General features: G+C 52.4%; 1 protein-coding gene and 1 long non-coding RNA gene across 3 annotated transcripts; both read left to right on the forward strand.

The window, feature by feature from the left end:
* Nucleotides 1-1,659: 1,659 nt before the first annotated feature.
* On the forward strand, nt 1,660-2,650 carry LOC147371463 (uncharacterized). Its single transcript, XR_015163499.1, has 2 exons — nt 1,660-1,779; nt 2,475-2,650. It is a non-coding gene; the product is annotated as an uncharacterized LOC147371463 (long non-coding RNA).
* Nucleotides 2,651-8,374: 5,724 nt separating this feature from the next.
* Nucleotides 8,375-15,584, forward strand: SMUG1 (single-strand-selective monofunctional uracil-DNA glycosylase 1). Of its 2 annotated transcripts, none has more exons than XM_086398979.1 (3): nt 8,375-10,502; nt 11,959-12,260; nt 13,266-15,584. In XM_086398979.1, the coding sequence occupies exons 2-3, from the start codon at nt 11,970-11,972 to the stop codon at nt 13,791-13,793; spliced, it is 819 nt and encodes a 272-aa protein (XP_086255105.1). In that variant the 5' UTR covers nt 8,375-10,502; nt 11,959-11,969; the 3' UTR covers nt 13,794-15,584. The 2 variants fall into 2 exon arrangements, with proteins under 2 accessions (XP_086255105.1, XP_086255104.1); XM_086398978.1 differs by having other exon boundaries at nt 8,375-8,417.
* Nucleotides 15,585-23,622: the final 8,038 nt, after the last annotated feature.

The raw sequence follows: 23,622 nt of genomic DNA on the forward strand, positions 1-23,622 counted from the left end.
CCTTTCCGGCCCTGTTGGCTAAGCATGGCCAGACGTGAGGACACATGCCATGCTGCACTTTCCCTTCTGCAGGCCTGGGAGCTGTCCCCCGAGCTGGAGCCCTGCTTTTCCTGTCCATCCCTGGAGGACTGGCTGGGTTCCTATGGGAACCTCCCAAAGCCCACAGGAAGTGTCTGAGTCTCCCTGAGATGGAGAGTGAAGGGCAGGTCAGAAAGATGACCTGGGAGAGAAGGAGTGACAGGGATGGGGCATGGCTAGGGAGGCTGAAGGGTAAGGGACAAGGCGTGGAAAGGCCCGAGGAGAACCCACACTCCTGGGAAAGTGGATAGCTGTGGACCCCGTGGGCGACAAGCCCGAGACCCTGATAGATAGAGACAGACGAAGAGAGCCCTTCCCATGTGTCCAGCCTGGGCCACGCCGCACCCAGCGCCTCTGTTGGCTTCCTCTGGCCTGTCTGCTTGTCCCAGGCTGATGGTCCCTTTGTCTGTCTAGCTCTTTGTTTGTTTGTTTCTTTGTTTGCCTGTCTCTCCCGGCTCCTCCTTTTTTCCCCTCCGCTGTCTGTCGGTTGGTCTAGACCTCGCTATCTGCTGCTGCCCTCTGCCTTGTCCATCCCTCTGTGGAGAGAAGACTGCTCCCTGGGACTGTGGGATCCCTGAGTCCTTGTCTCTTGGTCTCAGACAGGTTCTCGCCTTTCCTCTTCCTGAATTTGGGTCTCAGTTTCCTCTTGTCTAGGGTGGGTCCCATGGGTCCCACGCTCTGCCTCTTATTGCCTCTATAGGACCCAGGGATGTGGGCTGGTGACTGTATTTATGTTTGTTCGGGCATTGGAACAAAAGGTTTACTTCACTTGAGAGGAAATATTGTTTTTCAGCCTTCTAAGGACAAAGCAAGAAGAAAATAATGACTGCAGCATGAGGAACACTGGTTAGATATTCAGAGGGACTTCCCGATAGGTATGGGAAATACTAGTATAGGTCAGCTAAAAGAGGTTAAGCAACCACCTTCATAATCTCCTGTGGAGGAGCCCCTGTGGAGGAAGGAGGGGTGTTGGGCAACGTGGACTTCCCTAGTCTGTGCAGTCTAAGGAAAGGTCTTTCGATGTTGTGACATAGCAGGGACTCACATGAGGAGGCTAGGTTACCAACCTGCACAACCTTCCAGGTGGCTGGGGAGAGGGTCCAAGGGGAAAGGGGTGGAGAGGAAGTGCCATCTATCTCCCCAACTCTCCCTGTTTCCCCACCATCTACCCAAGCTCAGGACCACCCCGCCCCCCCACCCCAATCCATGAGAGATGGCTGCTGGGGACGGAGTGATGTATGTAATGTAGATAAAATGTCAGCAATTCTAAATGGGTCCGGAGATCCAGCCGTGGGGGGTGGGGAGGGAGAGAGGGCGGAGCAGGGGGGAGAGAGGAAGGGAAAATGAGATGTAGGTCCTCACCAGGATGGCGGCAGGGGCAGACACCCCCTCCTCCCAGCAAAGGCCAGAGGAGGGGTGGGCCCAGGCGGCAGGAACCCAAATGAGATTTTGAAGAGGGAGCTGGAGGGTGGGGGGTGGAGGAGAGGAGGCGGCGGGCGGGGGCAGTGGGGCCGGAGCTGCTGATGTATAGCGGTTTCATAACTTCCTCAGTATTAAAGGCAGGTTCATGGGGAGGGCAGCGCCATTAATCACCAGGCTGAATGGGGCTGGGATTTGCTGAGAGCCGCGCTTGCTGTCTGCTGTGCCCGCCCGGCTCAGGGCGGGAGGGGGCAGGCAGGGATGTCCCTCCTGAACTGAGGGGTAAGACCCCAGGAGTCTATTTTGGATGTGGGACAAGTGGGTCCTAGCGGGTAAGGAAGGGACCGGGCTGGGGACCCTGGCAGGAAGGAGGAAAAGGATGAGGTGGGTTGTGGCAGGGGTCAGGGGAAGAAGGACAGGGGCTGCGGGGGATGATGCGGGCAGTGCCTGAGGGGACCCTGGGGGAGAAAAACTGGGGCGGGAGGATTGTGCATTTGAACATGAAATTGATCACATGTAAATATAATGCAAATGACATGCAAACGAGCACAGGATTTCTCTGAGTCCATAGCTCAGACATTCTCTTCCTTGGGCTGAGAATTGGGGCCAATTTGCATCCAGTTCCATGCCCAGTGCCTTGTTTCTTTATTATTAATACGTTCAGAGGGAAAACACAAGGTCTCACTTGTTAAGGGGGAGAGGGAGCCAAGGTGAGCCTGGTCCACTGGGTTCCCTGGGAGAGGGTGAGACCATCTCCCCTCCCTCTAGGGAATGGTAGCATCAGGAAAATCAACATGCCTGAGAGACAGGGAGGGAGATGTGGTAGGACTCCTGGGCTATGGGCCTGAACTGATGGGGGCCTGAGAGGCAGAGGCTCAGTGGTGAGGCAGAAAGATGGAGAGAGACAGACAGATCCCCACAGCTCATAGACAGATATGCAAATAAGACGAGGATGCCTCACATGTCCTGCCTTCTAGGTGAAGAATGAAATGCCCAGCCCAAGGTCCAGAGAGGTGGTGATCTTCCTAAGGTCACACTGCTGGTAAGTGCCAAACCCTCAACTCTGCGATTCCTTGAAGATTTAGTGATCCTTTCAAACCACCATAAAAGCATCTCCAAATGAGATAAAAACAGAGAACAGACATTCATATTTTCAACAGATATTTATTGAGCACCTACTAGGTACAAGGCGGAAAAGGAACTGGCAACCCACTCCAGTATTCTTGCCTGGAGAATCCCTATGGACAGAGGAGCCTGGCGGGCTACAGTCCATGGGATCACGAAGAGTCGGACACGACTGAGTGACTTAGCATGGTACTAGGTACAAGGCAGTGGGCCTGTGCTCAGGAGAGAAAACTTAAGTGTCGATCTGTAGCAGGGTTCATGAGACATTTTTAGCAATAAGTGAAACTGAACAGTTGGTGACAAGGGTCACCAGAGAGGTACAGGCTAAGGGAGGATCAGGGAATGCTTGCAGAGGGAGGTGGTGTTTGATGTGAGCCTTGGGGAGCAGGTAGAATGTTTTCAGTGGGAGAAATGGGGAAGGAAGAGGGAAGAATGTTCCAGGCAAGGCGGGGCAAGATGGGCCATTGTGGGAAGGCAGGAGCAGGTGAGGGGGTCAGGCTGTCTGATGCGTGGGAGCACAGAGTGTATGGAGAGGTGTGAGGGAGCTCCAGCTGTGATGGGGAGGGGAGGGGGGTCAGGACAGGAGCGAGCTGGAGGTCAGCCAGAAGTAGAGGAGAGGGTGAATCATTCATTCAATCATGACTTCAGTAAACAGATGTTGACTGTATGTGAGCCACACACCAGGGCTATCCTGGTAGCTTGGGATGCCAAGACCAGGTGTGGTCCCTCCTTCAGGAAGCTGGGTCAGCAGCAGTGTCCTCATCAGCACAAGGGGACGTGAGAGCATGTCCCTCGTGGTTGTAGTGTGAGGATTAGATGGGAGAATCCACATCAAGTTCTTAGGGTGCTGTCTTGTCTAGAAGGGGCACTCAGTAAAGGTGGCTTCTTTCTATCACCCTCATCACCGCTCTGGAAGGTATGGGACGGAGGACAGAGGCAGGGAGAGGGCTCAACAGTCCCCTGCAAAACTTGGGGAGAGATGGAGCGGGGCGGCAGGGTGGTTAGGAAGGAGAGGGCAGATAGAAGGCTGTGGGACCAGAGAGAGCAAGTGTCAGAGCCAGAGGCAAAGGGAGGAAAGTGATCTGGAAGCACTGTAGGGAGAGGAGCTGGGCTGGAAGACTCGGTCAAGTCCCTGCCCTGTGGCTGGTATACTGGGAGGGCAAGGCAGGACAGGGCCTGGGTCGGGGGTAGATTGGAAGCTGGGGTTCTTGGGTCGTCTTCTCACTGGCCACTTGGTCCCTCTTCCAGACTCTTCTTGACCTCTCTTCTCAGTTGCTCAATTTGGCTCAATCTGTGGGAGATATACTTCCCACTTTGCCCGAAGTGCAACTTCCATCTCTTGTTGCAAGGCGCTGCGATGGGACGAGTTGCCTTGGCTGTCTGTCTGTCTGATATCTGTGTGGTTGCCTCAGAATTGCTCTGGACAACTCTCACACCACTCAGACAGATTGTCCAGCCTCCTGGCCCCAACATCTCCCACCACTGCATCAAGCCAAATTACTCAGCCACCCCCACCCCCACTCCTGCCAGCCCCAGGCTGTGGTGAAATCCGATTAGTGAGGAGAGCACTGCGCTGAGCTGACAGCTCCTCCGATAATTGCTTCCCAAGTAAGCCATGCAAATCAACCCATCCAGCCAGTCCCTGCTCCTGAGGACCCAGGCATCCAGGCCCCAGGAGAGGGAGAGCACCTGAGTTGGAGAGACTTTGGAAGCTGTCACCTGCCTCCAGCGAAGGGCCATCAATCTATAAAGCTGGTCTGTGCTGCCTTGGGGCTGAGGAGGGGGTGATGGAGTGGTGAGCCTGGACTAGGGACCCCACTGGCTCTGTGTTTCTGTCTTAACTTAGAGGGTATCATTCTGCCCCTCTTTCTTGCCCCTTGGAAAAGAATTCTACGTACCCATTTTCCAGTAAGGTAGATAAAGGCAGAGATACAGAAGACACAGAGACAGGGAGATGACTAAACCTGTTAAGAAACAAATGGACGGATTCACAGCCAAGCTCCCCCTGGTTCTTCAGGTCCAGGAATGAGGTGGGAGCAGAACCCGTGGGACCTGCGGATGGCTTTCTCCATTTGTGAGTCCCCTCCCCCACCCCACCAGCCTGGGGGAGAAAGCGTGAAGTCCTTGCAAGCTCTCGGATGTGGCTGTGATATGATGTGTCTTTGGAGGCGTGGGGAGCCTGATCAAACCCTGAGACTTTGCAGCCTGTACCAAGGAGGACAGGTCGTTGCGGAGCAGCGGTCCTTGCTCACCCCATGCATCAGAGACTCCTCGAAAGTGTCAGTGAAAGTGTTAGTCACTCAGTCTTGCCTGACTCTTTGTGACCCAGACCCCATGGATTGTAGCCTGCCAGACTCAAAGAGTCCATGGGATTCTCCAGGCAAGAATACTGGAGTGGGTAGCCATTTTCTTATCCAAGGGATCTTCCTTACCCAGGGATTGAACCTGAGTCTCCCACTTGTGGGCAGATTCTTTACCATTTGAACCACCAGGGAAGCCCAGCGACTCCTTGCCACCTGTCTAAATCAAGGTCCTTTAAAGGGCTTGTTCATGCCTCTTCTTTAATGCCTTTCCTTCCTCCAGTTTCCCCTCATCCCATCTCCTGTTGACTTTGGTGACCTGAAACCACTTTCCTTGCAATCCTGAACTTCCAGCCCCCAAATCTAGCTCATTTCTTTGTGGAAATATCCAGGGATGAGTTGCCTAGTCTTGTCCTCATGTCTGTGTGTCTGATGTGGCTCTGTGGCCTGGATCTGGGGTCCTCAGACTAGCATCTGCCTGAGATCCTGGCATATGGCCATAATAAAGCAACAACAACTATGGATCTTTATGGATCTCCAATCCTGTGCTACCCACTGTACTAAGCACCTTACGTAATTAAGTCATTTAATTATCACAAAAGAAGACATGGATTACAGTGATCATCCCATTTTACAGTTGTGCTAACTGAGGCAGAAAGAAATTAAGCCACTTGCCCCAAGTCACCACTAGTAAGTGGCAGAGCTGAGATTCAAATTCAGGCGGTCTGAGTCCAGAGCCCACACTCTAAAGTCCTCTGCTACATCACCTCTCCACACCAATGCCTTTAAATGTTTATTGGGCAACTGAGACAGCCTCCAGTGCATTGAGGCAGAGCGACATGGCTACACTAAAAGTCAAACGCCTGAAGCTTTTGGGGTTGCCAAGGACACAGGTGGCAGGAGCTAACAGGGTGATACCTGGTGCTTGGGGAGGGGGAAACATGGCCCTCACCTTCTCCAATCCCCATAGCTATTTTTTGCACTGGAGCCCTGCAACTAGACAGCTCCCTGCTCCTCCCCTAGGAGCCTGGAGATAGCAGGGAAAGGGCTGAAAGATCAGCATAGAAGCCCAAGTGAGCTGGGTGTCAGAGCTAGGACCTCCAGAGGCCGATAGATGGCGCTCGTGGCCCAATACAACCCAGCCAGCCCAAGAAAACCAAAGGAAAACAAGCCAGCAGGTTAACCCCTTACCACCTGGGCTCCAGCTCCAGAAGCAGGCTGGTGGGCAGCTGAGGACCCTGTCCCAAACCCGGCTGGCCCCTAGAGAGTGACTCAACTCTCTAGGCTCTGCCCAAGCCACAGCTTGGGTCTGCTTCTGCTCCTTCCCCACAAGCTCCATCCATGGATGCCAGCCAGCCCCTTGGAGACTTCCCAGAGGGCCAGGAGATTGACATGGACAAGGCAGGGTGGGAGGCCCCACCCCAGCCCAAGTTTCATCTCTCAAGCTCCATCTCTTAAAAGTCTGTGGATCTCTGTTTCTCATCACCCCCACTTTGGGAGAGCTCCTCACATCCATCTTTCCTGAGAGGGACTCACCAGGTGGGGAGGAGTAGCGTGGACCAGAGACAGAGAAGGCCTTCAGGTGCCTCTAGGATCAGCTACAGGGACTGCAGGTTGCCCAGGACTTAGTTTCTCCCCATATCCCCATGTCGGGACTCCCTATCTTTGGGTTCCCAGGGGTGAATGGGCTTACGGACAGAAACAGTTATGTAGCCCGTCCAGGAAGATGGAATCATGGGTCGGGGCCCTGGGGATCTCTGCTTGCCTGTCAGTCACTTCACTCATCACTGTCCTGACAGCTGACCTGGAGTGTGGAGAGGCTGCTCTAATGGCAACCTGGTGGTGCTTGGCAGCAAGGGGTTACGGGTGGGGCGGCAGGAAGGTTGTCAAAGGGATGGTGACGTTCCTAGATGTTTTAAAAAAATTTTGGCAAAGCCGTGCAGTTTGTGGGATCTTAGTTCCCTGACCAGGGGCTGAATCTGGGACCACAACAGTGAAAGCACTGAGTCATAACCACTGGACCATCAGGGAATTCCCTCCTAGAATTCTTAAGCAATAAGATAATACCACCAGCATGGTTCCCCTCCCTGCCTAATTTTTGTTTAGAAACACAGAAACGCATAGATCTACTGAGATAGAGACACCTGAGTGAAGAGCCAGTCAGAAGGTCAGGATACTCTTATTTCACTCATTCCAGAGAAAAAAGCGGAGACAGGGAGACAGATGTACACGGAGAGAGAGACTATACAAGAGACTAGGGATAGAGATACATATACATAGGCAGAGAGAGGCAAAGACAGAGAGGGAGAGAATCTGGCACAAATGAAACCTCAGGAAATAATGGACTTTGTTGAAAGGGATGATTAATTCAGTTTCCAAAGTCTTACAAGGGTAGGGGTGGTTTCTCATCTGTGGTTCAGAGGGTCACAACTCACAGTTCCCTGAAGCTCCTGCTGCACCCTTTAGTTTTTGTCTGTTGATAGGAGAGCAGAGGAGGCTAAAGAAGGGGGTCGCATCCTTGCTCTCTCACCTCTTCCTCTTCTGGGATTCATTGGTCTCCACCTGCAGGGAGACTGCTTTCCTCTGGTCTCCAGCATAGCTGTGCTGGGGTGTTCAGGGGGTGGGGATGGGAAGAATCTACCAGATAACTGACCTCATGGGGTTTCCAGTCTAATGACAATATTATAGTCAGGACACAGACACAGATCCAGCCACAGGACAAGAACAAAGCTAGGAGTGGGGCAGCTTTGGACATTAGTATTGGGTTGGGAAGGTGGGAGTGAGTGAATTGTTAGATGCAGCCTTAGAATTTGTCAAGAAAGGTGTCCTGGACAGAGTATTCCAGAGGTAGGACTGCGAAGGATGGAAGGTAATAGGGCTGGGTAGACAGCAGGGCCGAGGAGGGAGAGAAGTGAAATGGTAAAGCTGTGGAGACAGGGGCTTGGACAGTAATGAGGAATGGAAGAGTCTCAAAGGTATTACTAAGGAGTTTAGCTAGAGATGCCAGAAGTGCTTTCGTGGGTGTTCTACATACAGTCCTTGGAGGGCTGCATAGGAGAGCTCTCTTATATCTGGAGCAGCAGGAGGGCTAGAAATAGTCCGTAGCCATTGTTAATACCCTCAGGTGAGTTAAGAGACTGCAGATAGTTGAAGCTCCTAGATTCACAATCCCTTTGGGAAAAGAGTATGAAATTTTGGAGAGGTGATGCCCTTTACAGCTAGAGCCCAGGATCTTCACGGTCCTTTCAGATCTTAGCTTCTCACTTCTCAAGTCGTCTGGATTTAGCCCTGGTGTAAAGAATAAACTACAACCCCCAGAGTTACTTATTGCGAACTTAGCACACTTTCCGGGAATTTGAGTATTTCCGGCGGAAGTGGCCGCAGCTATGCCAATCTCTTTCCCTAAACAAAGTGGACTACAACTCCCACAGTCCTCCGCGCCCGGCGGGGGCGGGGGAGGGGAGGAACCGGAAACCGGATGGGGCGCTGGACCAGGTGAGGAAGTAGGAGTCTGGGAACCTGGGGCGCTGGGGGGCGGGCTAGGGGCTCCCCGGGCTAGCCGGAGGTGACAGGTGGGGAGTGGAAATGTCTGTGTTTCGGGCCCCCTCTCTCTGTCAGGGGCTCGCCCGGCGCAGAGAGAGCCGAGCCTATGGAACCGCCCCGGAGACCTGCTGAGACGAGGCTTTCCCGTCGGGCGGAGCCCGCGGGCGGACGTGGAAGTTTCTTGTGGATCCTTACTTGTCAGCCCCCTCGAACTAGGAGGAGAGATGAAGTGTTGGGAACTTCTGAGCCCATGCTCTATTAGTATTATTATCATTATTGGTTTTAAGGATTCGCTGATTGTCCATGTGGATTCCTAAAGTGCCCCCAAAGGACACGGGAGTGGACAGTGTCTTGGATTTCTTCTGCCCTTACTGAGTTTAGTGCCAGAGAGCCTAGGTGGCCAGACTTATCGGTTGATCACCCTCCACTTGTGCTTAATGTGACACTGTAATTTATCAGTGATTTCAGAAACAGACATTTCTTGATCTCTGTCCGTGGGTGACTTTACATAGAACTTCCTGGTTTCTCCTTTGGGCTTCCATGGTGTTTTGTTCAGGGCATTAAAACTGGAATCACAGTATGTCACAGTGTATTACAGTTGTTTATCTGCCATGTCACAGTCGTTTATGATTCGTTTATTCATTTTGGATTTCTTCCCCACCAAAAGACTACCACAATGCCTATCATGTAAGAGACTCATAAATATTGGAGGGGGGTGGGGGAATGAGTTAACAGCTGGTGGTAGGTTGGATGGGAATTTTGATTTTCATCTCAGAGAAGACAGTTAAATGACTTGCTTAAGAGAACTTAGAGATGAAACCGGGACTAGAATTAGAGTCAGTTGACACATAAGCCTGTAGCTCTTGCCTTCTGATCAGGCTTTGAAATTCTAGAACATTGAAAATAAGGCCTTGTCACTCTTCGGTGTATCCCTGGCCTTGCTGTCTTCAGGATGGGTCCCTAAAGATTAAAGGTAGGCTCAACCTTAAGACCTGAGAGAGATGCCAGACTTGGAGCAGGCAGTCTGCTAATGTTGGCACTGTATGGGGAGATGCAAAGGAGGGCCCCGGAGACAATGAGTTCTCCACAGCGCCCTTCTCAGCCTTTGTTTGAGTCTAGCTGGCCCGGGTAGCCACCGGACAGATCAGTTAAAGAGTTCTGAGAGCAGTCTAGGGAAGGATTTCCTAAGTTTAGCCCTGACTTCTTAAATTTTTATATTATATTGGAGCATAGTTAGGATTTTTTTTTCTCTCTCTTTCCCACTTTCCCAGGGCTAGGGTCAGAGAACAGGTTGATGGATCAAGCTGTTGTGTCAACCTTGTGATCCCATCTGGGGGAAGAGGTTACTCTTGACCTGCATATGGGGTTGAGAGGGAGAAGAACCATGATCCCTGTCCTGTGGGAGGCCCAGATGTGATGGAAACGTGCCCAGAGCCTGGCAAGCTCTCAGAAGCAAGCAGAGTGCAAAACGGGCAGCTGGGCCTTGAGTCAACTCAGGGTGTAGAAGTGGAGAGGAGTCTGTCAGGAAAGGCTCTTTGGTAGAACGTAGTTTTGTTTTCACTTATTTATATTGGCTGCGCCGCGTGGCTTGCAAGATCTCAGTTCCCTAATCAGGGATTGAACCCGGTCCACAGCAGGAATCCTAACCACTAGGCAACCACGGAACTCCCAGAAGGTAGTTTTAAACAGCATTGAAAAAAGATGAGATGGACACAGTTAACTGTCAGATAAAAGCTGGGACCTTGGAGATATGGAGGAAAATGAAACAGGGCTTCCTCTCTGATCTGCCTCAAGTCTAGTCTAGGAGGCAAGGTGTGAATTCATGAAGATGCCACTAACCATGGTGACATGCAGTGGTTCTCAGCCATCACCAGTCATCGGAATCTCTTGAGGAAGTTTGTTTAAATACAGATTCCCAAGCCCCACTCCAGACCTACTTGGGTTGGGTAGGGCTGGGAAGCTACAGCAAATGCTGCGGTGTTCTGAAGAGGGACAGCTTTCCCAGAGGGAGAATTTGAGCTTCATCTGGAAGGGCAGGTATGACTCAAATGTGTGTGTGGGGATGGGGGAGTCAGTCCTGCTTCAGTCAAGGAGTCTATGAATTTGTGAAAATAGCATGTGTTAGGTTTTGGGACTTTGGATAGGAAGGGCATTTTGAAAGTGTGAATGGAATGATCAATCGGTTTGGGCCTCTGCGTTCACCTGGGAGTGATGAGAAGGAAGATTGGAAGGAGTGGCCTTTGTGGGTTACAAAGCTAGCTGGGGTGCTCCCTCTGCTTCTTCCCCATTCCCTCTTTCTTGTCCTCTTCTGTTTCCCACTTTGATCCCCCGACCACCATTTACACATCTTATTCCATTTGTTACAGTAATATTTTTAAGTTTTGCTGTTTAGTCGCCCAGTCGTGTCCAACTCTTGTGACCCCATGGACCGTAGCCCGCCAGGCTCCTCTATCCATGGGATTCTCCAGGCAAGAATACTGGAGTGGGTTGCCATTTCCTCTTCCAAGGGATATTCCCGACCCAGGGGTTGAAACCATGTCTCCTGCATTGCAGGCAGATTCTTTACCACTGAACCACATGGGTCTCCAGTATTTTTAAGTGGATATTATTTTTCTTAGTATTTGGATGAGGAGACCTGAAGCTCTGGCCGTAGTTACATAGCTTGTAGGAGTCTAGTCTGAGTCTGCTAATTGTCTCACTCACCACTGAAGATTCTTCAACGTGAGCAAAAAGCTGGGTTGGGGTTGGGGGGGCTCTAGAATTATTAGCAAGGTGGCTGATCAAACCATCTCAAGCAAGATGGGTGTGGGTGGTGGAAAGCAAAGGCTTGTGTGAGATGGTTTGGTTCAGATTCCAGCTGCATACTTGCTGAGTGAGTGACCCTCAGCGAGTTGCTTCATCTTGCTAAGCCTCAGTTTTCTCACCTGTAACATGGGAGCAGTAATGCCCACCTCATGCGGTTGTTATATGCATCATTGAGGGGTACCTGGCACAGAGCGTTGCTCACCACCTGGCATCTATTGAAATCAGCTCTGTAATTAGTCTCTGTGCTGTGGCTGTGCACCTGCAGCCCATCCTTCAGCACGTTGGTTTCCAGAACACAGCCCATCCTGGATGGGCTTGTTTTATTAAGGATGACAGTAAAAGTGCTGAAAGTTTGCCATCTAAATATTCACTGAAAACCTTGGCATGGCCTAGGAGCTAGTGACCCTAAACCTATGCCTGGTGGAAATGGGGTTTGGAGTGGGGGATGACTGGTGGTTACAGGCTGTGCTCACTGGGTGATTTATGAAGAGGAAGAGTACTTGAATCCAGGAGAGGAAAGGCCCTTCATTACCAGGAACTGGGCTGAGTGAAGACCTGCCTAGAGCTTGAGGGCTAACTGACACAGTCTCTTCTGAGCCCAGGAAATGGTAGTAAGGGCCCTGCTCAGCCTGGACCCCTCCCACTCGACAGCTGGGGCTGTTGGGGCCTCTGTCCATCTGTTTTCCAGGTGACAGTGGCATGGCTGTGCCCCAGCCTTTCCCATCGGGGCCCCACCTCCAGCCTGCAGGTGCCCTGATGGAGCCCCAGCCCTCCCCTCGAAGCCTGGCCGAGGGCTTCCTGCAGGAAGAGCTTCGGCTTAATGATGAGCTGAGGCAACTGCAGTTTTCGGAGCTCGTGGGCATCGTCTACAACCCTGTGGAATACGCGTGGGAGCCACATCGCAGCTACGTGACCCGCTACTGCCAGGGCCCCAAGCAAGTGCTCTTCTTGGGCATGAACCCAGGACCCTTTGGCATGGCCCAGACAGGGGTAAAGAGCTTGTGGGGTGGAGTGGGAGGGTCCAGGGCGGACGCTTGGCTGCATGTGCTGTGGAGGAGTATGTGCATGACGGTGGACACGTGTGGGTGCGCCCCCCAACCCCATCCTCATACCCTGGCTCCTGTGGTCTCAGACACTCTCCCGGCCTCGCTGCCTGTAGTTAACCAAGCACATTAATGGTAGTTCCGTTTCCCTTGTGAGCGGTCCACTAATTGCCTCTGAGAGCCCTTCCTTCCGCCAGCCCCATCCTTACCTTGCGTTGCCGGATCTCCCCTCTCCCTAGAGTGTTATTGGGGTCAGGAGAGGGACCAGGGCTCCTCAGGGGAGACTGGTTGACAGGGGTGGTCAGGGAAGAGAGGCAGGGCATTCTGGCAGCCCGGGTTCTGTTTCTTAGCCAAGGAGAGGTTGGAAGAGAGCAGGCCGCAGGGCCTGCCTGCTTCCCTCTCAGACCTCCGGATGAGTGACTGCCCCTCCGTGGGGGTGCTCGGCAGATGGGGGAGGGGAAGAGGCTTCAGGCCAGGAGGCTCAATCGCTTTTATTGACCCCAACTGGGGGCTGAAAGGTGATCAATGATGATCAATGGAAATGACAGCCCGAGGCTTGGGGCTGAGAGGGCACCCAGGCAGCAGCGGTCAGCCCTGTCCTTGTGTCTCCTCTCACCCTGGCCGCCTTTCTGTCCCAGGCCATCTGTCTGTCCCCCTGTTACCCATCACTCCCTGTGTCGGGCCAGATATCCCCTCATGTTTATTGTGGCTGGTCCCAAAGGCTAGTTGGGGTAGAGGCAAACAAATAGATTCTTCTGGACCATAGACCACATGAAAAACTGGAGAAACACAGACAGGCTCAGACAAGGGCCAGGAATCCTAGTTTCTGGCCTTGGGGTGGGGGTGGGGGCAATGGGAGACAGATCCTTCTGGAAGGTGGAAAGGGGTTGCTCGGTCCAGACCCCAGGCGTCAGGTCTCCAGTTCGAAGCCCTCGTGTATCTCTCCTCACAGGTGCCCTTTGGGGAAGTGAGTGTAGTCCGGGACTGGTTGGGCCTTGGGGGGCCTGTGCGGACCCCTCCCCAGGAGCACCCCAAGCGACCAGTGCTGGGACTGGAGTGCCCTCAGTCCGAGGTGAGCGGAGCCCGGTTCTGGGGCTTTTTCCGGAACCTCTGTGGACAGCCCGAGGTCTTCTTCCGTCACTGTTTCGTCCACAACCTGTGTCCGCTGCTCCTTCTGGCTCCCAGCGGGCGCAACATCACCCCCGCTGAGCTGCCGGCCAAGCAGCGCGAGCAGCTCCTGGGGGTGTGTGACGCTGCCCTGTGCCGGCAGGTGCAGCTGCTGGGGGTGCGGCTGGTGGTGGGCGTGGGCCGCCTGGCTGAGCAGCGGGCGCGGCGGGCTCTGGCAAGTTTGATGCCCGAGGTCCAGGTGGAGGGGCTCCTGCACCCCTCCCCTCGCAGCCCACAGGCCAACAAGGGCTGGGAGGCGGTGGCCAAGGAGAGACTGGACGAGCTGGGCCTGCTGCCGCTGTTGGCCAGTTGAGCACCCCTGTGGCTGGCACAGGGCGTGTTCAAGGCCTCTGGGTCCTTCTGGGCCGGCAGATGACCACACACCTCTTGGACTGGAGCCACAAGGTCCCCCTGGGCTCCGCAGTTTGGGGGACCTGCCATTTTGACATTGCTCCTGCTTGCCCACCTGATTCCTGCTCACTTCACCTTCCTTCCGTCTGTGGTACCCAGCTCCACAGAGAACCAGCATCTGTTGAGCCACTCTACCTCACTGCTTCCCTGGAGCCTCTCTTCTGCAGAGACCCCAACAGTGACTTCTGAGGTCCTATTTGCTGTTTGAGAGAAAAGGTCCCACCAGGATCCCCACCTGTCCTCCTAGAACGGCTGCCTGCAGCTCACCCGTCTCCTCACAGGCACTGGGACAAAGCGTGGGTCGTGGCTGCTAAAAGTGAATCTCTGATGAGAGGCTGAGTGTGGGTCAGGGGGAGTTCTGTGTGGCAGCGTGGGAAAGGCCAGAAGACCTGGATTTCCATCCCAGCCCTGAGACTTGTGAACTTTGTGATTTTGGACAAGTGGATTGACTTCTCCAAGCCTCAGGATCCTTCCTCATCTATAAAATGGGGTCCCTGCCTCACTGGGCTGGTGTGGGGATTAACTGAGATAACACTTTAAAGTGCCTTGCATAGTGCCTGGCACGCAGGTGCTCACTACACCTTTTCTGGCTTCTCTGCCTCCTGGCTGGGGACGCACTACACTACACAGCGAGCCCCTCTGCCCTGAAGACCAGGGTGAGGGGAGGGGTGGCGGTCTGGGCCTCCACCTGTATCCTGAGTGACGGGCATGGTCTTGCCCCAGAGATGGACCAGTGACTTTATGGGAAACCCAGCCTGTGATTTTTCAGGCTAAGCATTAAAAGCTCCTAAACCCTTTTGTGTTGGCCCTTTTTTCCCTCTTGCACGTCAGGGCTGGAAGGTGGTAGTTTATATTTTCCCTCTTACCTCTTCTTGTTTGCGAAAGGTTCTCTTGGGTGGCTGGGTAATGGTATGAAGTCTCTAATTACCTTGCCAGAGCTGCAGGATCTCTGTTAGAGGCCCGTCGAGTGGTTAGTTTGCTATTTGGGGCACTTTGATAGGTGGATGGGAGCCTGGTGTCTCCAGCTAACTCATTTCTTAGCTCTGCCGCATGTCTGCCCCTGTAGTAAGGGCTGGGAAAGTGCATACAGTCAGGAGCAGAGACCACCTTAATAAGGAACACATGACTGGACTCTAGCTCCTGGTTTAGAACATCTCCAGATCTCAAGATTTTTAATATGTGTCCTCCCCATTATATAATAAATAAATTGAGTGGCCTCCACTCTTGGTTGTTGAGAGGGAGCCTCTAGGTCCTCAGCATTTCCCAAGCGCCAGGAGTTTTGTCATTTGTGATGGGACCCTCAGACTACACATGAGCTTTTGCTGAAATTTGACTCAGGAGGGCTGACCATGCCCCGAAGACCAACCATGTGATCCAAGGGTGGGGACTTCAAGACAGGTGATACCAGCCTGACCACCAGGGAGGGGAGGCGGGGCTGGAGATTGAACTCAATCATGAGGTTAATGATTTCAATCAGTTCTGCCTTCATAATGAAACCCTATAAAGACTCTGGACAGGGAGACTTTGGTGAACTTCCTGACTGGTGAACACGTGGATATGTCAGGAGGGTGGTATTTTGATTCCAAGGGAGAAGGGATGTGAAGTCACTTTGGGACCCTCCCAGATCTTGCATTATGTGTCTTCATTTGGCTCATTCTGATTTGTATCCTTTATAATAAAAACTGTAACAATATGTGGAGTGCCTTCCTGAGTTCTGTGTCATTTTAGCAAATTATTGAGCCTGAGGGGAGTGTAGGAACCCCTGAATTCATAGTCAGCAGTGCGGGTGACCTGATGACCCCTGAACCTGAAGTTGACATCTGTGGCGAGGGCAGTCTTGTTGGGCACTTTACCCTTAAACCTGACTAACTGCAGGTGGTTGGCATCAGAATTACAAGAGGTCTCAGTTTCAATCCCTGGCCAGGGGACTAGATCCCACATGCTGCAACTAAGACCCAGCACAGCCATATTAATATTTTAAAAACTAATTACAATTTTGCACCCCCATGTGCCTCAGGCTCCTTTCCTCTTTCTGTTGTCAGTGCAATGGTGCTAGGTAGTTATTGCCCCATGTTGCAGAGCACTGGGTCAGGCACTGAAGTAATTGCATGGAGATGGAAACCATTGTTGCCTTATATATTTAGCTAAGGTAGTCAGGGAGAGCTGTCTGGAGGAGGTGGCATTTCAGGTGGCTTTAGAGACTGAGACAGTTTCGGAGAGCTTAGAGAAGAGCACTCTTAGGTTCATGGGCTGGCAAATAGATTCATATTGACTTGGCTCAGCTGGGAAAACAAGTAGAGTAAGTTGGGGCCAGCTTGTGAAAGGTCTTGAATGCTAGACTAATCTTCGAGAATTTGCAGTCCAGTGAAGGAAGTGAGGTGAGAGAACACATGCATGGAAAACAGCTGCCAGATGGCGGAGGGAGGGGCTGGCCAGTACAGGAGGCAGTGTAGGTGAGTGGGATCAGGAATGGGAAGGGGGGGAATTCCTTTGCAGGAAGATGTCTGGGGCGATAGGGTTGCTAAGTGTGAAAGCCTAGCGTTGGGGTGAGAATCGTGAGGGGGCAGGGGTAGGGTTGGGCAGTGTGTAAAGGCCCTTGAGTGGTAGTGACCAAGACGACTTGAAGACTTAGGTGTGGCAGAGTCACTGCTGCATCTGGCTTCTAGTGGTGGTGGTGCCCTCAATTCTAGGGGTGCATCTCTTTAGGGAGGGGCTGAATAGGTCCCCGGGCCTGAAAAAGTCCTGGGCCTCCCTTTCTCCAAGGGCACCATGTTAGTCTGCTAGGGCTGCCATAACAAAATACCACAGACTGGGGGACTTTATTTTCTTACGGTGTTGGAGCCTGGAAGTCCAAGATGCAGATGTCAGCAGATTTGGTTGCTCCTGAGGCCTCTCTCCTGGGCATGCCTCCCCGCTGTGTCCTCCTGTGATCTTTTCTGTCGCACTTCCCTCGTAATCTCTCTTCTTAGAAGGGACACCTGTCACATTGGATCCCACCCACCCTTATGACCTCACTCAATTGCCTCTTTGAGGCTCAATCTCCAGGTATCTCTCCAAGTCACTTGAGGATTAGGGCTTCAACATAGGAATTGGGGGAGTCACAATTCAGTCCATAACAGAAATGTCACTCCTTTTTCTTCCCCAGCTCATGTCAACCACTAACAAATGGGTGCTCATTGCCTTTCCTCCAGTCTGGGGATGGAGGCTGGTGTGGTGGTTTAGCTGGCCAATGGGCCTTAACCCACCAGACTGGCCCCTACTCCCCATCCATCCTAGAGCAGGTTCTTCAGTACAAATGAGAGTGTCCTTAGGGAGGGGAATCTCCTTATTTTCTCCTGGGCCAAAGGGAATGGTGATGTCAGCTGCTACAAAACAATATTGTAAGGGAGTTCCCTGGTAGTCCAGGGGTTAGCACTTGGCGTTTTCACTGCTGGGGCCTGGGTGTGATTCCTGGTCAGGGAACTAAGATCCTACCAACTGCATGGTGCAGCCAAAGATAAAAACCAATGTTGTGAAAAGTATTTTAAAGCCAAATTGAAGTGATGTGAGATCATCAAGAGTTTTGCAGTCTGACACGCTGGCCACTAGCCATGCATGGTTATTTAATTAAAATGAAGCCAAGTGAAAAATTCAACTGTTCAGTCACTTGTCATATTGCAGGTGCTCAAGAGCCATACATGGCTAGAGGCTACTGACTGGATGATGCAGACACAGAACTTTCCATCATCGTGGAAAGTTCTATTGGATAGAACTGTGGAGTTGGTTCACATGTAGAGGTGTTAAAAAAGGAAAGTGTCCCCGCTCCACTTTAAGAGATGTTGGTTAGGGAGGTCTGAAGTACAGCCTCGTATCTGGTTTTCTCTTTGTGCTGTGGACATGCAGCCAAGGTGAAGGCAGGATTGCACTCGGGGTCCTGGAGGCAAGGAGAGGGTCTCATATTCCTTTTGTCATACATAACCCTACACTTGGTGCACAGTAGGTGTCCAGGATGAATGTACAAGCCATGCTCAAATCTGGGTTTGGAGATCTACCCCAGAGTGTCCATCCACTTAACATAAGTATTCAGAGTTTGTTGTTTTTTGCCCAGTGATGGTGATCCAGTTCTGGTTCAGAGGAGTGATTGGGTCTTCTAAGTCCCACCCCAACATGTATGCATGTGCACACACATGCACACAAGTATACATATTCAACTGGATAGAAACCAAACTGGGCTTTGGGTAGGGGTGCTTCTGAGACTCTGCAGGATGGAGTGTGTTGGGAGGAAAGAGACTTTTCCTCTTTTTTTTTTTCCCCTTACTGAAACAGGATGGCTTAAAGGAAGACTGAGTCGTGTCTGACTGCTGTGTGGTCCTTCACTTTCCCAATTTGACAAACATTTATTGATGTCCCCTGTGTGCTTTTCCCTACACCAGGTACCGCAGGGGGTGACAGAGGTGAATTAGATGGTTCTTTGCCCTCACGTTGCTCACTGACGGACGCTAGGAGACACAAGCATATAATTATAGTATAAATCAAGCGGAAAAGGTGTTGTGAGCAAGTTCTAAACACAGCACCCTGGGCACATGGACTGAGGAAGGGATCAGCTCTCCATGTGCGCAAGAGGTTGTATGCCAGTGGGATAGGGTGGTGATTGGGGAGTTCTCCCATCACCTGCCGGGTTTGGCCACCTCCATGGAGTGGGTGTTCGAAAAAGGGGACCATGGTGTCAGATTGCCCCAAGAATTCCCAGCCCCACCTGCAAGGATGAACTCCGGGCCAGGATTGGCTGGAACCAGGGGTTGGGCTTGGCCCTATGGGAGATGGGAAAGGGGGCTTCCTTTTTCATCTCTTGTTCCATGAATCTCTAGGATGGAAAACAGCAGTAGGTGTTTTAGGGGGTGTCCAGGTGCTAAAACAAAAAAGGTCAGAAACAGCCTGGGCATACACTAGGCAAAGATGAGTGGAATGGAGGGGAGGAATAGAGACTAAGGCCCAGCCCAGACTAGGTCTTAATTCTCCGAATATTCCTCTTTGGGAGGATGTAGGCCAGCAGTTTTCTATTTTTTCCTAATGCCCCAAAGAAGGAAATAATTTCAACTGGAGCATGAGACATTGACGTTAGACACATGGATAAACTTCCCAGGTATGACCATCAGTTGATACAGAAATAAATTGCTTTGGGGGAGGCTAAATTGCTTTCTTCTTCAGAGGTCTTAATGCCACGCCTGGCCCCAGCCCAAGCTTACCGGTCAAGGTTGAATTATAATGTATTTAATGCATTTGGGGAAACTTTCTCTCCCCCTTTTTCTCTCTCCTTATCTTGGTCCTCATTCTGTCAAAAACAAAACAACTGCAATGGGATTTTCCTGTACATCTTCTTGCCTGTTCTTCCGCCCCTAATTCCTTCTTGAGGATCTCAGTCTGATGTCAGTCTCTAGGCCCGGTTGGCAGAGGGAGTGGCTGAGAGCCCAGAATAGTCCTCCGTGGTGGCCTTCGCCAAGCCAGCTTGTCATTTCCATTTTCATTAATTGAAGCAACTTGACCCGGATCATTTCAGGCCAGCAATTTCCGGGGAGTGTGTGGGGGACATGCCTCAGCGGGTCATTCTGTCCTTCCATCTACCTTGATGGTGCTGACTCCTAGTCCTGGCTGCAGAATGCGTCTCATTGCAGCTGATCGGGGAGAAGCCCAGTCTCACCGTTTGAGATCTTGAACTTTCTGTCTTCTGAGGAAGGCCTTTCCAGTGTTCACCTGTTGTGATTTTGATTCAGTTTTGTTTGTTCAGTTTTAAGAAACTTGATGACTGATGCAGTTGCCTCTCAGAACCTCATCTGATGATGCTTTCTGCTGTGAACTGGGAGAGGAACAGGATGTCTTTGAAGGAAAGGTTTGCCTTCCAGCACCAGAAAGGCATCGCCAATGAGCTAGCTACTGGGGTGTGATGGCTGCTCTGAGAGTGAATGTGTGTTTTACTCCTTACCTGGCTTTGTCGTGTTCAGTAGCTAAGTCATGTTGGGCTCTTTGTGACCCCATGGACTGCAGCACACCAGGCTTCCTTGTCCTTCATTATCTCCCAGAGTTTGCTCAAACTCATGTCCACTGAGTCGGTGATGCCATCCAACCATCTCATCCTCTGTCGCTGTCTTCTCGTCCTGCCCTCAGTCTTTCCCAGCATCAGAGTTTTTTCCAGTGAGTCAGCTCTTTGCATCAGGTGGTCAAAGTATTGGAGCTTCAGCTTCAGCATCAGTCCTTCCAATGAATATTCAGGCTTTAGGAAGGTCTATGAGAGTTCACACTGAGTTAGCATGATCTTGCCGCTTGTATGGTGGTGTCACTTTGTGACAACCATTCCAAGGGGTAGGGTGATGTGTTCCCTATAGAGTGTGGGTCTCAGGTTTATTACATGGATTTGTGTACTTTTGTGATCCATGGGGATCTTTTTTGTCTCTGCATTTTGAAAAATCTCCCAGATGGACACTCGTGTCATTCACTGTGACCCATTTTTGCTGCCGGTAGGTCCCTGTACGTCTGGAGTATTTCTGTGTAGCCCCTGCGTTTTCACGCATCTTCAGAGGACTTGTGTCTTTCCGAGTGTCCTCTGGCTCCGTTTGGGAGGAGGGAACAGAAGAAGGAGCCCAGACGCGGAGGGGAGTCGTCGGGGTGGTGGAGCGGGTAGGGAGGGGGTGCGCTGCAATCTGTGACTCGGAAAACAGATTTGTGGAGGAGGCAGCCGCCCAGGCGCGCGGCGCGTGCGGGGAGGGGGCGGGGGCCGCTCTGGCCCCCAGCTCCTCCGCAATCCAATTAAATAACATTTAAATGCATAACCAGCCCGCGCGGCGATGAGGCTGGAGATTGGAGCGGGCGCGGCGGCGGGCCGCGCGGGCGGCGTTTTGTGGAGCTCAGCGATTCTGGCGGCAATTTCCCCGCTCGGCGCGGCTTTTACGAGCCGGCTCCCGGCGCCCGCGCCCGCTCCGCTGCGCCCGCCCCGCGCCCGCCGCTTCCCGCCACTCCCGCCTCTGCTCTTTTTTGTCCCTCGCTTTCTTTGCGGCCTTCTGGTCTGTCCGTGCCTCTCTACATCTCTTTGGGTAGTCTCGGCCGCCGTCCCCTGCTCCCGGGCGGGCTTGGTCTTTCAGTCTCCTTCCTCTGGTGTGTCTCTCTGTCCGTCCATCTGTCTCTGGGGGAGGTGAGACTGTCTCTCGCACTCCCTGTCTCCAGCTCCTGCCATCTGTCAGCTCTCGCTTCTCTCCTCTTTTTTGCCCCGGAGTGTGACCCCCGTTTTCAGGCCGATGCTCTCTTGGTTCCCTCTGGATCACCATCTCAGCACCGCTTCTGTATCGCTTGTTTCCTTGCCTCTCTGGTGGCCTCCCACACCCATAGCCGTCCCCCGACCACTCCGAGGCCTCCCACACTGGAGGCAGGCTGAGGAACACCACCTTCACTCCTCAGCCTGCCTCCAGTGTGGGCCAGGGGGGCCTGATGCTTGGGAGCAGCAAGGCAGGGCTGAGGAGGAAAAGAAAGGCCAGACTGAGAAGCGGGGAAGGGTGATGGACTTCACCCGCTCAGGCCCCGCTGGGCAGTGGTGAAGATGAGGTTCCTGCACGAATGACTGGAGGAGACCAGTTCTTCCCCACCGGTCCCCTGGAGCCGAGCAGAGAGGGCCCTCTTATTCAGTGTCACACAAGTGAGGTGTTTCCTGTTCAGGAGGCCCACGGAGTCCTGGAGGGATGTGCGCTTGAGGCTCTCGGAGGGTGGGAGGGAGAGTGGGGCCCTTCCTAAGGAACTAGGATGGAGCAAGTCCCTCATGAGGAGGAGGACAGAGAAAGCAAGACGACCCATTTTGTTTCTTATGTGGGACCAGACTCCATTAGCACCTCCTCTTCCTCCTCATTTCTTGTCTCATCCCTGCTCAGGCCCCTCAGCATATGGAGCCTGCCGTTTACCAGATGCTCTGGGGCCATGCAGATTTCTGGGGGAAGAGCATTCCGACAAAGAGAACAGCAAGGGCAAAGGCCCTGATGTGAGCGTGTCTGCTGTTGGAGGAACAGCAACGAGGCTGATACAGCTGGAGAGAGCGTCAGGGAGAGGGTGAATGGTGGGTCTGCAAGGTAATGGGGACCTGATCACATGGGGATAAATAAGTCACCGTGAGGCTTTGGCTTTAGTGCTGAGTAAGATGGAGAGTCACTGGAGGGTTTTGAGCAGGCAAGTGACATGATCCGCCTTGTATTGTTATAGAAAATGCTTACTGTTGTGTTGAGACTCAATTGAGAAAACAAGGGGAGACGTGCGGGGACCAGGCAGGAGCCCATTGCAGTACCAGGTAAGAGACAATGGCGGCCTGGACTAGGAAGGTGCAGTGGTGATGACAAATGGTCAAATTCTGAATATACTTTGCAGAGAGCCCAGGAATCTGCGGATGGACCTGGTGGAGGGTGTGAGGGAAGGAGTGGAGTCAGGATGAGACCAAGGGGTTTGACCTGAGTGACCAGAACCACTGGAGTTGCCAAGAGTTGACTTGGGGAGTACTGCAGGAGGAAGCTGGTTTTGGGGAGGCATCAGTCTTTGACATGTTAGAGTTTTAAAAAAATATTTATCTGGCTGCTTCGGGTCTTAGTTATGGCACACAGGATCTTTGTTGCAGCACGTCGGATCTTTCATTGCACCAGCTCCAGGGCTTAGTTACCCTACTGGGTGCAGGATCTTGGTTTCCTCACCCCGGATCGAGCCCATATCCTCTACATTAGAAGGCAGATTCTTAACCACTGGACCACCAGGGAAGTCCTTTAGCGTGGTAAGTTTGGAATGCCTATTAAGCAACCAGGTAGGAGTGTATGATGGGCTGAGTGACATACAGATCTGGGTTTGATGTGAAGTCCAGGCTGGAGATATAAAATTTGGGTCCTCAATGACATTAAGATCCCCTTCCCTGGTGGGTCAGAGGTTAAAGCGTCTGCCTGCAATGTGGGAGACCTGGGTTCAATCCCTGGGTCGGGAAGATCCCCTGGAGAAGGAAATGGCAACCCACTCCACTATTCTTGCCTGGAGAATCCCATGGACGGAGGAGCCTGGTGGGCTGCAGTCCACGGGGTTACAAGGAGTTGGACACGACTGAGCGACTTCGCTTTCACTTTCAAGGAGTGAGAACAGAAAGAGAATAAAGGACATCCAATGACTGAGTCTAAGCATTCCAATATTGAGAAGCTGTGCAGTTGTAGAAACTCCCCCCAAATGCTGAGACATCGCAGCAAAGAAAATTTGGGCATGAGATGTGGGGGGCTCCTGGCTGGATCCTTCTTCACTCCCAGCCACCCTGGGAGTGGGCAGACCCTCACTGACCCGCATCTAGATGATGCTGACCCGCTCTCTGGGCCTCGGCTTCATTCCCTCCAGACTGCCCATTTCTTACTACCTCTGCTCGAGAACCTACAGTGCCTCCCGAAGTTTAACATCCTAATCTTAGAGTCAAGGAAAGAGGATTGGGGCAAGAAAGGACCTGAAGATCCGAGGCCCTGAGAGACAGTGACTTGCCCAAGGTCCCTCTGGCAGTATGTGGACAGGGTTGCCAAGACACAGTTGAGTGCTCTTTATACCACCCTACCCTGCCTTTTGGGTCACTTCTCAATAAGCAACAAATGTTTATGGAGTACCTGATTAAACCTACCATGTGCAGAATAGCAATGAAGGACCCTAGGGGACACAGATGATTCTATTCTTGCCCTCAGGAAACTTGAACTAAGGACCCCTGAATGGTT

The sequence above is a fragment of the Bos grunniens genome, chromosome 5, assembly GCF_055505025.1.
Source record: "Bos grunniens cultivar Pamir isolate PY7600 chromosome 5, Bosgru_T2T1.0, whole genome shotgun sequence".
In the NCBI taxonomy this organism is placed as follows: domain Eukaryota; kingdom Metazoa; phylum Chordata; class Mammalia; order Artiodactyla; family Bovidae; genus Bos; species Bos grunniens.

Excerpts from the sequence above, each read along its gene's own strand:
- SMUG1 (XM_086398979.1), top strand. The coding sequence starts at position 11,970 with ATGGCTGTGCCCCAGCCTTTCCCATCGGGGCCCCACCTCCAGCCTGCA. Across the intron at positions 12,261-13,265 it reads TTGGCATGGCCCAGACAGGG|GTGCCCTTTGGGGAAGTGAG; the intron begins GTAAAGAGCTTG and ends CTCTCCTCACAG.